At 39.2% G+C, this 14,728-nt stretch overlaps 1 protein-coding gene across 1 annotated transcript in view; it reads right to left on the reverse strand.

Moving 5' to 3' along the window:
- The window catches only part of Rorb (RAR related orphan receptor B), a 178,475-nt gene extending 178,074 nt beyond the window's left edge, over positions 1-401 (reverse strand). Inside the window, exon 1 of the mRNA XM_038333899.1 lies at positions 339-401. Coding sequence (XP_038189827.1) covers positions 339-345 — 7 coding nt within the window. The 5' untranslated portion in view covers positions 346-401. The remainder of the gene's footprint in view (positions 1-338) is intronic.
- Between the last annotated feature and the right edge of the window lie 14,327 nt (positions 402-14,728).

A 14,728-nucleotide genomic window follows, 5' to 3' on the forward strand; every position in this document is an offset into this window, starting at 1 on the left:
TCAGTTTCCTGCTTTCTTCTATCCTGTGTCCTGTGGCGTACCCGAGAGCGACGCGCAGAAAAGATTCTGAGCAAATCCAGAACTGAGAGAAGCAATTAGCTCTGTCCCGGTCTCCAAAAAGCGCCCTCCCGCGTTCTGCAGAAGTCCCGAGACTTCCACACCTTCCCACAACTTTCCAAGCTCAGGCCATTTGCAGTCGCACCTGCGAACCGAACTCGGGGAGCTGCGCGTAGCCAGTCTCTCTTCCCTGGGGCTGAGAGCTCTCCCCTCCCCCCAGCTCCTAGTCTGGCTAGAGTTGGCTTGCCCCGGGGACCCTGGGCGCCCGTGCACTCTCTTACCTCGCATGGTGTGGCCGCTGTCCTGCTCCTCGTAGTCATGAAGCTCCCAGCCCGAACCCCAGAGAACCCAAAAATCCTGCTCAGCACGAGGAAAGAAGGCGGTCGGCGAAGAGCTGCTCCGCCGAGAGAAGCATCCCTTTAGGCAGACGTCGTGGCCACAGCGTGACGGTGGCCGCCGCCGCTATGCTAACAGTTTTGATGTTGTTGCTGATGACTGTTTTTGATGGCTGTTTGTTTGTTTTCAGGCAGGGTAGAAAAAAAATGTCCTGGCTGGCTGGTGCCTGGGTTTTGTTTTGCTTTTGTTTGTTTGTTTGTTTGTTTCTTTTTTTCTTTCTCTCCAGTGTGCTTGCTTTTAAAAAAATTGCCACCGCCTCAGGCTCGGAGATTTCTTTTGTGATCACTTGGACTGAGGAGGAGAAGGGCAGCCGCAGGAGGAGGAGTTGTTGGTGGTTTTGTTAGTTACAAAGAAGAGGGAGAACGATCAAGGGGAAAAAAAGGAAACAGAAAAGAAAGAAAGGCGGTGTGGATGGCAGAGCATGTGCGCTTTCACATGACATCTGTGCCTGTTAGCGGATCCACAATGTGAATTTTCACTGTTCAGTTGCAGAGAGGAAGGGAGCGAGAGAGAAAGAGGAGAGAGGTGGAGAGAGCGAGCGCAGAAGAGGCTTATACGCGAGGGCGGGTTTGGCCGTACTTCCTGGCCCCGCCTCCTGTCAGCGCCACGGCCAATCAGCGTCCCGCAGTGCGTGGAAAGGCTGGGAAGGCGGGGGAGGGGACGCACATGAGGACAGGGGGCGGGGCTAGGGATTCTGGTGTCCCAGGCTGTGGGGACCCAGACTAGGAATTAGAGATGGTTCTAACTGGGGTCCGAACTGGGGTCCGATCTGGGCCGAGTGTAGCGTGCCTAGGAGTGAGGCAGATCTGCGAGTGACGTTCACTTTTGACTCCAGTAGTTAGAAAGGGACACTGACCGGTTCTTTGGAGACAAGAGCTGGCAGGACCCGCCTGGCTGCACCCACTGTCCCTCTTTCACACAGCCCTTGGAGAGTTTTGTATTTCCAGTAGCGCTTTGCAGAATCTCTTTTCCATAGCGTCCGCTCCTCTGGAGGGGTTTACTGTGTCAGGACGGGTAAGCCTTTAGAGGTAGACTACAAAACCTCTAGCTCCGCGCAGCTTCTTTTAGAGACTATTCAAATGTCCCCCTCTCCTCACTCTGTCTAATTCCAACTGACTAGTCTCCAGTCCTCCCTTCTTCTCTTCCTTTCCCTCCCTCCTCTCTGCTTCTCTGCTGCTTCATGCTCCCTCTCCAGGAGTTTCAGGTTCTTTTGTCAAGGACATGGACTTCTTCAGCGTTAGGAAATCCTCTGACCTCTGGTTGCAGGACTTAAGGACAGACTCATTTGGCTTTTTGGTCACTTTAGTGGTAGGTCACTTGGCAAAGAGCCCAGACTAGAAAGCAAGACAGTGTGGCTCTTCTCAGTTGGTGAAGGCTTAAAGAGCAAGGCACGTGGCTAGTGGCTGTCCAGAGACACCTATTTAGGGGAGCTTGACACTGTTCATGCTGCTCGCATTCCTTAGATGAAATTGGCCTCCTATGACAGTTTACTTGCAGCCTAGAAAAATGACACACACTTATCAAAACTGTTCCTTGGCATAGCTTTCTTTTTTGTAGAAGCAGCAAACCCATCATACAGATGCATGACATCGATGGTTTCTTTCTGTGCAGTTAGGGGCTGCCTTAAGAATTTGGTTAATCTGTCATCGCAAGACTGGGAGTGCAAAAGTTTCCTTGATTGTTCAGTTAGAAAGCATAGAGACAGGTCTCGGTAGCGTTCCCAATGGAAATAAAAATGATTTTTGTCAGTTTATTCACTGTACTTCCTGTAAGACAAAACATGTTTCACGGCAAGGGGCTGTTCAGTCCTCTGTACACTGTACACTGTCAACTAGTTGCCCCTCCAGTAAGAAATGGATTACTTCTTGACTCTTCAGCAGTGTTCAACTAATACAGCTTCTGGGTGCCTTTCCATTTGCAAGCCAATGTGCAATTTGGGAACATTTTGTGGAAAAAGTCAAAGATGATTCATTAATTAAATGAGAAGAACAAAAGGAAGTTACTATTCAGGATAGCTATTCCTCATAAATACCTTTCTCCTAGATTTTTAATTGACACAGTAGTTAATCTTTTAAGATAATATTTAAGGCTCCCTGGTTTTTATCATTTTTAATCAAGTAAAATATATTCATCATAACTACATTAAAGCTGCGGTAAGTTATGCCTAATTTAGTTGCTTCATTAAAAATTACTGCATATAAAATAGTTAAGAAACAAATTGTGACTATATCATTTTAATTTTATGAGCTTCAAGAAGAGCTATAGAAATATTGAAAATTTAAAACTCTTTGTAAACATTGTAATTGCTATTGTTATTATTTCTCATTAAAGAAGAATTTTAAAATCCAAAAATAACTATTTTAAGTATTAAGTTTCTAACAAGTTATTGAATCCTAAATTATATTTTTGTTGCTGAACTATCTATAGCCTTCAAAAAAGACAATAAACACATGTATGGGAGGAACTCACCTGTGCACATGATCATGTGATTTTTGCTTCATTAATCCAATACTACACACTTAGGTTTAAAACATATTTCTTATTTTCTCCAGTCAACTTTTAGTTTTTAAATTTATTCGATGTGTCTTTTGCATCATGTATCTTGATTCCATTCATCTCCTCATTCCTTCTCATCTGTTCTCCAGTCCTTTCCCAAATAAAGCAAAATTTAAGAGCAAAAAGATAAAAAAGAGTAAAATTAAGCAAAAAGGGGACAAATTAAAATTTTCATCATGGAAGCTGCAGAATAACACAGTGAGTCACATAGGAAACCCTTTGCCCACATGTCTTTACTTGCAAGTGTTTATTGCAGAGAGTCATTGGTCTAGCTCAAGGTCTCTGGCTTCTACTACACTGCTGCTGATGCTGGGCCCTCACTGGGACTCTTCTTGGATATCCTGTTGTTCCCTGTGTTGTGGAGATTCTGCAGCTTTGGGTCGACATAGTGCTATGTATAAATAAAGACTTTTCTTAATTTTCTAAGCTCTATACACATGATGATGCAAAAGTATTTATTTTCTTTTTATAGTAACATATGCACTGATATTTGGTTATCATGTGGTCATCTGGGACATTAGAGACCTTGCTAAAAATTTCAAAAAAGAATTTGTCAATATTTCTATAATTTTTACATTTAATGCAACTCAATAGGACCCACTTGGAAATGAAAAATAAATATTCAAAATTCTTATTAAGGAAGTCAACATTTTCTAAGAACTTAGATAATACTTATATACAATGTGATGCTTTTATTACACATCTCATAACAAATGTTCATATTTCAAATGACAGCATATATACATATAAATAAATATATATGAATATAAATAACACATATAAATGGTATTATATATATATAATATGCTTGTTCATATATAATACAGTGTCAGTATTTTTATTAGAATGATTATGGAGCTGAGTAACTATAGGCTTTATACTCTGCTTTTGACTCTGTACCTAGAGGATGTTTTGTTGGTGGATCAGTTTTGATTAATTTCAATGACAATTAGTCACATAGCACTGTACTCAATCTCAAGCATAAATATGATTTCACTTAGGGCTGCGTGTGAATCTGCTGTCTATAATGTCAGCACTCCTCAGGTAAGGCTGAGTTGAATATTAATAAAGAGATGTATCCTAAAGGAAACAAAGCTTTAATATAAGTCATCCCTGTCAGGTAACAATGACAGGATGATGGCAACCCTATCATGCTTTAAGAAAAGAGAAAGTCATGGTTCATTATATTTGGAATTTGGTTGGTCTATACACGGAGAGTGTTTACATAGTTATAAACCTTGGAGGGATGTTGGCAATGCTGACATCTGTAATAGAAATGACTGAAAGATTGCCTATATTTTAGCGTAATTCAGGAAGGCGTGTCATTAGGTAAAGACATATATGCCTTTAAATATTATATAAGGACAGTGAAAACAAAATTTTACATTTGAGCCTATTAAATATGGAAAAAATAAAGTACTGAGGTTCACTTTCCTGAAGGCATTCAGGAAAGGGATGTCAGAAAGATCTGATGAAGATGGCATACAGTTCTGTTCTAGGTTGGATGCTGTCTGGGATCCTCTAATGATCCTCTGGGGCCCCAGACCTGCACTGTCCTAGCAGCTGCATCTGAATGGCACCTGGCTTCCTACCTGAGAAGGTAAGCCCTAAGGGTACAGGGTCTAGGATTCCTGGAGTCTAGGGGTGTTCCTGGGATACCATAGGTCCGGGGCAATAGTAGGCTCTTTATATTGTAGGAACTTTATAATCTGCTAGCATTTTCAGTTCTTCCTTTTAAAGTAAGAATACGTATTTGATAAGTATTGAAAGTAAAAAAGTAAAGCAAATATAAAAAATGTGTATTACAATAAACGAGAGAAGGTAGCAGGGATTCAATAAAACACAAAGTAATCCCAATGTGCAGGGTGGAAATGAGGAAGACAAGGTTCAGGAAAAGAAAAACAATACAAAGGTGAAATAAAGAGGAGGGAAAAAAGAGCTAATATTTGCTTCATTGGACAAACCACCTAATTGCTGTCCCTCTCTAGAGCTTGGCTGTTCTGTGGTATAGCCTCCACACCAACTCCAACAAAGCAACAGAAGCTGGAAAGCTAAGTGCACTGTCAAAGAGCACAAACCTGAAAATGCTGGGTCCAGAGTTCAAGCTAAGATATAAAACCTATTATGTAAATTCCAAGAGTACGGGACCTGCTTTGATTTTTGTTAATTTTAGTGCTAAACAGACAGAGTTTAAAATTTTGTTTGGCAAAAAGTAGATGGCTAAAATATACCAGAGAATAAAGAAACAGACATTTGAGCCCTGGCCCTGACCAGTACAGCCTTTTCAGGATCTAGTCACTAAATGACAATGAATGCAGGACAGTGAACCTTGACTTGGAAAAAAAAAAAAAGGATAGGGTGAAAATTTTATCAGACTGTAATTGGGCTCATCACACAAATTAGAGATAAAATTTGTCAGAGATAGTATCACCAGGAATGAGGCATGCACCAGTAAAAATGAGGAGGGTCGGAAGCTAAGCGTGATTCCGGGGTACATTTTGCAGGTGGAAATCTTGGTGTCTCATGATGACTACAGGGAGCAAGGGAGTGTGGGTGGTTGGGGGTGTGTGGGGTTGGCGGGGGGTAGGGTGGTGGTGATGGGTGGGTGGTGGGTGGGTGGTGGGTAGGGTGAGAGGTGGAGGTGGTAGGGTGTGGGTGGTGGTCGCTGGGTTGGGAGATAGGGAGTGGTGGGAAGATGGGGTGGTGGTGGTGGTGGATGGGTGGGTCTAACCACAGCTTCCTGAGGCCAGAGAGTAAAGAGCAAGGGAAGAAGGAGCATTTCCTGGGAACTAAGCATGGTGTAGAGGTCCTTTAAATAGGAAACTCTTGAGATAAACTTGAGTTTTCCATACGTCATCTGTAATATCCCACAGGTTGCTGTGCACAGAGCTAGAAAGAAACTTTAAAGTGAGTGAGAGCCAGAAGATATTCAAACACAAAGGGAAACACAAACACTATGCCATTGAAATAGAAATAAGTAAAAAAGCACTAGAATTCCGTATGTGTGTATTCAAATAATACTGCGGACAAAGACAATTTTTCTAAATAAAGTTAGTTCCTTATGATGCATAGAGAAAATGTATTTTTCTGTATACCAATTAAAAAGTAAACATTTTGAATGGTGGAAGATTCCCAAACAAATCAATAGACTTGGAGGAAATATTTGCAACATAGTCAACAGAAGAAAGACTAACTGCCTTCATAAACAAATCAATACAAATGTAAAAATTGATGAAAACTACCAAAACTAGTGTTGGTAGAGGAGAAAGGTAGTGATAACTAAGATAATTTTTCTTTATGACTTTATAATTTATTAATAGCCCCAGCAATGCTGTTTATAAGTGATTTTTCAGGTTGCTTGGCAAAACTTCAAGGAAACTTTTGCATGTTTGGTAAAATATGAATTGAAATACAAATGTAATATTTTGTACAACTTTGTCATGGCTAATATACTTCAAGATTTATTTTGAATTATTTGTTTTTCTTTTCCTTCAGTGCCTCATTAAGCCAAGCATGGGAGAATATTCTCAGATTTTTTCTGGCCTCCTCCGTTCTTGCTTCTATTTGATCAATTTTCCAGCTGTTTGAAATAGATTTTTGAAAGTCTGAATCGAGTATAGTTTTCTTTTAGCAATAAAAGAATAATCCACACCCCTTATCTTGGCTTAGAATATAAACTAGGGATTGCCTCGAATCCTTATATAATTATTTAAAGTGCCCCTATTCTTTTCAGATGTATTTCAGTCTGGATAACACTTAAGAGGGTTACACTAATTCTGAATTTCAACTGCATAAATATCATGTTTCTTGGGGAAACCTTTTCCATTGTGTTTCTACTCAAAGAACACTTGTTTGTGAGTCTTTTCCAGAGCATATGTTTGCTTTCTCTACAGCACAATCGGAGTTTTGGACTATATATGTTCATTTATTATTATGAAATCAAAGGTATAAATAAATTTTTAGCTAGTTTTAATTCTACAACACAAGGAAAGACAGTATTCTTTTACTCTTGCCTATATAGTGCCTGATACTTAGTATATTCTTAGTAAAGTGTTGTTGAATGATTCTCTAATGTGGACTAGGATTAAGGGACACAGAAATGCTATTTTAAAGATTGTTTCACACATTTGCTAAGATGCCTCTCTATCACATAGTTACATTAAAAGCCATGTGGAACGAAGTTGTACTTTTCAAATCAACTGACATGTGTAGTAACAGTTCAGTGCATTTGTTCTGGAGTGGAATGAAACAGTAAAAAGAGCAAACATTTTTTTTTTAATCTCACATCTAATTAGCATTACAGCTTTTAGTTCGTTACTTAACCTATTATGCACCATATATTCGGATTCATGTTACATTGTTACATTGACTTTCTAACCCTCAGTGGGTAGCCAGAGATTAAAACCTCAGGTGGTTATTTGAATAGGATGAGTTTGTGAGCATAACGCTCCTCTATCTCTTTCCTCTTTCTAGGGTGGAAACAGAGCAAGAAGGGAGCTGTCTGTAAGGTCAGAAGAGGACCTTCATTAGGCTCAGACTCTGGCCAGTCTCCTTAACTTTAACTTCTCAGCTTTCTAAACTGTGAGAAAGAAGTTTGTCGTTTAAACCATTCTGCCTGCATTTTATTGCTGCAGTGGACTGAGCCAATGAAGACACTGTCTGGATCTCTAATATGTACTCTAATATGTCTGGAACTCTAATAATGTACTCATGTGGGGGGGGCTGGGTGTGAGGGATGGGCAGTGTGCAAGCTAAGGCTAATAAAGCCAAAAAGATAAAGGGAGATATGATGATATAGTGTTCAAAACTTTATAATCAACTCTTTGCTTTGGAAAACCTGTTTCACGAATTGGCAAGTATTCAACTTTTTAAAGTGTCTCATTTAGAAAACTGCTTGTCTGTCATCCTCCTCAACTTCTTCTATGCAGTTAATGAGTGCAAAGCACGCAACCTAATTTAGTGTTTGCTACATTACTCACTTTCAAGTTGCTTTCCCCCACTTCCTTTAGTTCCCTTCCAATCTCTTTCCTTTCTTATTTGAATGAATAATTTTGAAATCTTTTATTTTCCTTTCTCTTCATACACTGATTTGATCTCTTCTTACTGTTCTTTTAGTAATTCCCTGTGATGGTTCATCTTGAGTATTAATTTAATGGTTTGAGATGCACCAAGGTGATTGGTCGAGCACATCTCCCAGTGTGCCAATGAGAACATGTTAAGGGATGATTAACCCGTTGGAAAAGAACTGTCGTAAGTGTGGACAGTGTCACTGCATCAGCTGGGGGCCTAGATGGAAGATATGGGAATGAAGATAGAACCTTCTCTCTGCTCCTGAGCTGCCACAGCCCGAGTTACTTCAGGGTCTTATGCCCACCTGCCATGCTATCCTGAAACCTCTGAAACTCAGAGCCAAGAGCAATCTCTTCTTCCTTAACTTGCTTTTCTCACAGGATTAGAACAGCAATGGAAGGTCCATTATATATCCTTGGAGGATAAAAACCACATGTCTATGGTTTATTAAGACTAATATGAACTAGCACATGTGTACATTCCAAGCAGGACCAGAAGCAGTCAACTTGTTAAACAGTCAATCCTGATCTGCTGAATTCCATGAGGGCCATCGTCATTCACCTTAACTTTATATGTAATTGAACCCATGAAAATAGTATTGCTGTACTTTTATATCATCAACATTCCTTTGGATGGTCCCCAGGTTTAGATTTTCTAGTTTTTTTGCATTTTTGTGTCTCCTCTTGGAATATTTTTTTGCTGTTGCTTCATGGTTCTTTTGAGAAGATTGCCGCTGCGAATTATTCCTGGGCTCTGATGCTATAGGAATGTCTGTTACTTTACCTTTAAAAATAGTCTTTCTTTCTGGTGACTTTGTTTTTAATATTTTATTCATACTGTTCTATTGTCTTATGTTTTATGTCATTCTGACTGAGTAAGAATCAGCTGTCACTGGAAGACCGTCCCCTTGAAAAGAATGTATTCCTACGTTATGGTCCGCTTGCAACTTCTTTTCTGTTATTGTATCTTACTTAGCTGTTTTACTGTGATGGACTGAGGAATGATTTTTCTCTTCTTATCCTATTTTTTGATAAGAGAATTAAAAAAATATTTTATTTTTATATTTTAAGTGTGTGTGCGTGCACACACACAGTGCAGGTACTTACGGAGGCCAAAGAGGGTATCATTTCCTCTAGAGTTGGAATTACAGGTGGTTGTGAATTTTCTGATATGGGTGCTGTAACCCAACTCAGGTTCTCTGGCAGAGCAGCCATCTCTCCAGCCCTGGGTGCAATTTTCTCTTCATTAGCTGGAGTTTGGGGCACTGCTTGCATGTATGGCTTAAATCCTTTATCACCTGGAGTGTTCTTGATATCCACTCTCGCATAGCCTTTGCCCCATTCTCTTTCCTTTCAGGATGGACATGGTATTTCATGCATACTAGAACCTTTCGTCATGTACCACATCCCTCTCACACCTCAGTGTAATTTAAATTTGCTTGCCTTCCCAGTCTCCATCGGGACACTTGTTAGATAACTTCTCCTATCTAACTAATACTTCTTCCTTACATTGTGTTGATAGACGTATATAATAAGTTGTTTTATTGTAGTTGCTGCCTTGTTTTTTTAAATTGGGCTCAGAACTTTCATTTGACTCTCCTATAAAATTCCAGTTGTCAAGTATAATTTTTCATCTCATTTCTATTTTCTTTAACATATGAACATAGAATTACTTTAAAGTTCATGTCTGATGATTCATATCTGAGTCAGTCTTTTACTTTGTGTATCATTTGTTTATTAGCAAAGATTTGTCTTTTTCACAAAGATCCATTTCTTCAGGAACAAACTTGGCTAGCCAAGAGCTACCCAATCCAATCTGCACCTCTCAAAATTCAAACACTTCTAAAAAAATTTTCAGGATATGAAACTTTGGACAAACTCTACAGTAACAGGGATTGCCTCCGATACGTGGAAAATGGAATGAACAATGAAAGGAGAGATTAGGGCAATTTGGAAGATCTGAATTTGAAAAATATTGTTGAAAGACGGGTGAATACATACAGTTTGATTCAGCATTTTTACCTGATTTTTGAGAGCGGTTTTATGTTTATACACCTCAATCATTAAAATTGATAATGGTATGGGGCAATATTTTATAATACACTGTTATCCTTCTCTTGTTTTCAAACTGACTGCCCAAACCAGACCCATTTGTAGCAAAAAATATTTTTTTTTTTTACTATTGTTCAGTGGGGCAATGGGAAGTCATTTTCCTCTGAGATTTCATAATGAGGTAAAAGCCCATTCTTGTGACTTTCAACCACGTTTCCTTCCTTGGGACAGAGAATGGAAGACTGTGAAGCCATGCGAAGAAACAAATGATGATGACCAGGTCTTCTGTAGGGAAAAGGCACGCTTGGTGAGACGTCCCTGTCTGAATGCTTGGCATATGTGAGGGTTGACAGTCTTTAGATAGATGATGCATATATGTAATTTGAAATTTTAAAATTCACTGTCAGAGACAGGAGATGTTTGTGTTAATGAAACATGGTTTTCTGGATTGGAGCAGCCAAGGGAGAGCCAATTCCTCCAGATAGGAAAGCCTGAAGAATCTGTCCAGAGAGCGCAAAGATACAAATGCACAGTACCATGAAGTAAGGGCAAGGTACTGTATCAGTCCAAATCAGTTTTGGAGTTCATCTTCCTCTCTGGAAGGGTGCTGGGAGTAAAGGCTAAAGATTAGTGTGCTATTTTACAGACTCAGAATCTGAATCAATGAACTCCTTAGTGGGGTCCTTAGAATTTCAGTCAGTTCACATAACAATGGGGAGGAACACTTTTATTAGAATGTAAGTTCTGTTAAATGAACAACCAGGACACAGAAGAAGGACCCAGAAAAAAAAATTTAACAAGACAAACCAAACAAAATTGAGAAGCAAAATAAGAAACACAGAAGAGATGTAAAGTAACAGTAAAATATCAGAAAGGGAATGAGAACGAGGGGTTAAAAAGGCTTGAGAGAGGCGTGGAAGTGACTCACATGCCTTTAATAGACATAGTTAATGTTGACTGTATATTTAATTGGACATTTTTCAGCTTAGTCATTCTATGGAGAGTAAGGAGAAGCAGGACTGGGACTGGTACACGAAGAGGAGTGACGGAAGAAGAGAAGGGGGGAATCAGAGAGAGGCAGAGCAGGGAAAGCTTGCTGTGCTTTATTGGCTTTGCAAAGGACAACATATTACTTAGGACTAGAATCCATTGCCCGGTCCCTAGAGGAGTGGTTCCTACGTTTTTGTTCATTTCTTTGTCTTTCTGGCAATCAAGTCCCTACAGTATTCTCACAATGACACTTTTAAACTACCAAGTCCTTGTCATTTAGCCACAGTAGTCTATCTGGGGAAGAGAGCAACGGGCTATTCTGCTTAGAATAATTTAGTGCACACAATGCGGTAGGAAACCAGAAACACAGAATGATAGCCTCAGCCCTTCAACAAAAGATGCAGAACGGGTTTTGCCTTCAAAGTAGCACAACCAAGAATTGAATTGCTTTTGAAATTATTTTGAAATGTGTTTTAGTAAACTCTGATTGTTTATTTTCCAATTCTTTAGAAGTTAAACTTGGTAAATCTGGTGCAATGTACAGCTACATGCTAAAAAGGAAAAACAAAAAACAAAAGAAAGTCACCCAATTCCCATATCAGTGAACTGATAAAGTGAGCAAATCTTTCTCTTTTCTTTTCTTTTCTTTTCCTTTCTTTTCTCTTCTCTTCTCTTCTCTTCTCTTCTCTTCTCTTCTCTTCTCTTCTCTTCTCTTCTCTTCTCTTCTCTTCTTTGTGATGAAAAGTTTTCTATACTCAAAGTACCAGGCACAGGGATGAAACTGTATCTTTTGTTCCTTTTCTTTTTCTTATTTTGACTTTTTGAGACAAGGTTACTTTGTGTAACCTTGGCTGTCCTGGAACTTGTTCTGTAGATCATGCTGGCCTCAAACTCACAGAGATCAGCCTGCCTCTGCCTCTTGAGTGCCGCGATTAAAGGCATGGGCCACTATTGCCCAGTGTGAAATTGCTTCTGAAAGGGCCTACTGTGTTGTGAGTTTCACAGAACGGTGCAATCAATGTTGAAAAAGAAACACGCACGTTGATCGTGTCTTCACATATACACAGGCATGTCTGCACAGAAGGATTATGTGGCTACTTCATGCTTTTAAGCTTGAAGTTAAGTTGGAAAAGAACTGTGGAGATTTCCTTCAAGTGTTCCTCCCTACCACTTTAGCTTGCGAAGATACTGGTCAAATATTAGGAAATGTGGGAGTGGCGATGACAATGGACCTGTCAAGGGGTTCATTTTATTCGCATTTTGGTTTACCGATTTCCAGCAGAGGGCGCAGAGCTGGTGGCAGAGACAGGGTTAGCAACCACCAGCCAGCACCAGGAATCTGCCTTGGAACTAGAGGAAATGATGGGACAGACATGAGGACAGTCTTTTCCGGTGAGGAGCTAACTGTAGACCAAGTCAACATTTCAACTTCAATCTTATTGAGCTTGAAATTAAATATAGCAAACTGTATCCATTAGTCATTAGAACAATTAACCCAGTCTATTCTATTTTATTCTTATTAAAGTAGGACCACTAAAGACTAGGAGCTATTAAGAAGTGCAATAATCTCTTATTTAAAGTTTTTCTTTAACTAAGAAACCAAGAATAGTTTATTACAAGATGTCCTCCTTTTCCTTCCACGGATAATCTGTCTATACAGCCATTCCTCCCCTGGCAAGTCCATGCTTCATTTAAATTTTGAGATCCATACAACTTCAGTACCTGACTACTTGTAACTTAGTTTTTTTTTTTTGTTTTTTTGTTTTTTTTTTTTACCTTGGAAGTTTGCCTCTCTAGTGGGTTTTTTTTTCCACTAGCTCTCAGAATGCTTAAAAAAGAAGTACATTTCTCCCCCTAAAGGTGTAGAGAACTTGCAATAACAAAGGTGCAGTAAATGGAAACATTAGAATGCCTGAGGAAAAGGCAAGCAAGGTTTGATTCTGTGGACGGTGATGAGCAGGATAATTCACTATCTGGTCAAAGATCCCGAAGAGAAAAATGTGGGGTTTGTGGTTATGAGTGGCTGAAAGAGGGCTACTTGCAAAAGGACAGGACTGCATATGGAAACAGAGCCTTAAAGGTAGAATTATTGCACATTTACAGAAGAACTTTTCATTTACTGCTTCTTCTATATAAATCTCTATATATCCAATACAGATTTAGTAAAGCTGGCCACCCACTGCAATACTTAAAGGTATTTTAACAGAGGTCAAAGCTTGAGCAATTTTGAAAAGGATAAAAATTGCAAAAACGCAGAAATAATCAGATATTTGTTTAAATAGACATACTTTAAGAAAATATTTCAAGATGTACACAACCTTGAGAAGTTATCTTCATATATATATTTTCTGTCTAATATATGTAAAAAAATTGTAAGAATTTGCAAAGAAAAAAGAAGATTCCCCCCTAAATGTATATAGAAGCACATGAAACAAAATATAAAACTAGAATTTACTGGTAAGATGGTCTTAAAGGTTATGTTTGAAAAATCTTTTAATGAATATATTTTAGAGCATATTAAGTTTACACACACACACACACACCTGTGCAGAAAGCATCAAATTCCCGTGTACCCTTCCCTACCCTTACTTTCCTAAGTCTGTTATTGCTACATCTTGCAGATTCTCCTATAAGATTCATGATTTCTTGAGCTCTGAGTAGTTGGGTAGATTACCAGTATCAGGCCTGTTGGCTTTCTTGTTGAGTGGGTCTTAAGTCCAATTAGAGAGCTATTGGGTACTGCCAAGTTATGTGTGTCAGTACTACATAATTAGGGTTGTGCAGTCATGCTGGACATTGTTGTGGGTCATAGGCATTACAGCTGGGCAAGACTGTTCGTTGCTTCCATCCTTTGGAAGCTTCTGCTGCGCCTTTTGGTACAATGAATACTAGTCTTCAGGTAGAAAATATTTAGGTTAGTTGTGGCTTAGGGGTCTCTAGACTCTGTGTCTGAAATACATGGTGTCTTTAGCAATAGGGACTTACCTTTCACTTCTGGAGAAAACCAAGAGCAAAAGCATCATCATATAATGCTTTGGGAATCTCTTGGATAAACCTGACCAACAACTCAAAAGGGTTTCTCATACCCTGTATTGGGGGTTTTTGTTAGATGGTCTATAACTTTTGGAGGAAGCATCCCTAGTCCAGAGGAGAGAATTTATTTAAACTATGTATATGTATTTTTCCAGTGATTTATGTGTACTATGGATATTTTGATGTAGATAGTTAATAGTATAATTCCTTATGAGTTTTTCAGATATCCTAATTATTATTCTACCCTCCTTCATTTTTCTTTGTCTTGTCCCTCCTCTCATTCTCTGTTTCCTCCCTTAGATCAATGGTTGTGTCATTGTCTCCTCTATGCAATGGTCCCTTTTTTCTTTTTTCATTTCTACAGTCATTCTAGGTTGTGTACTCTCTTCTGAAGACTTGGAACTGGGACCTTCAGATGAGAAGGACCACTACTAATTACTTTCTGAACATTTGTTGTTATGCCCACAAATAAATGGAGTTCTTACCCCTCATCAAGAAAAATTTCTATTTGCAGTAAAGGCCAATAAAGAAAATCCACAGCCAATGAAAGGGCAGAGTTGTGGAGCTCAGTTCCA

This window comes from Arvicola amphibius, chromosome 1 (genome assembly GCF_903992535.2).
Source record: "Arvicola amphibius chromosome 1, mArvAmp1.2, whole genome shotgun sequence".
Lineage (NCBI taxonomy): Eukaryota > Metazoa > Chordata > Mammalia > Rodentia > Cricetidae > Arvicola > Arvicola amphibius.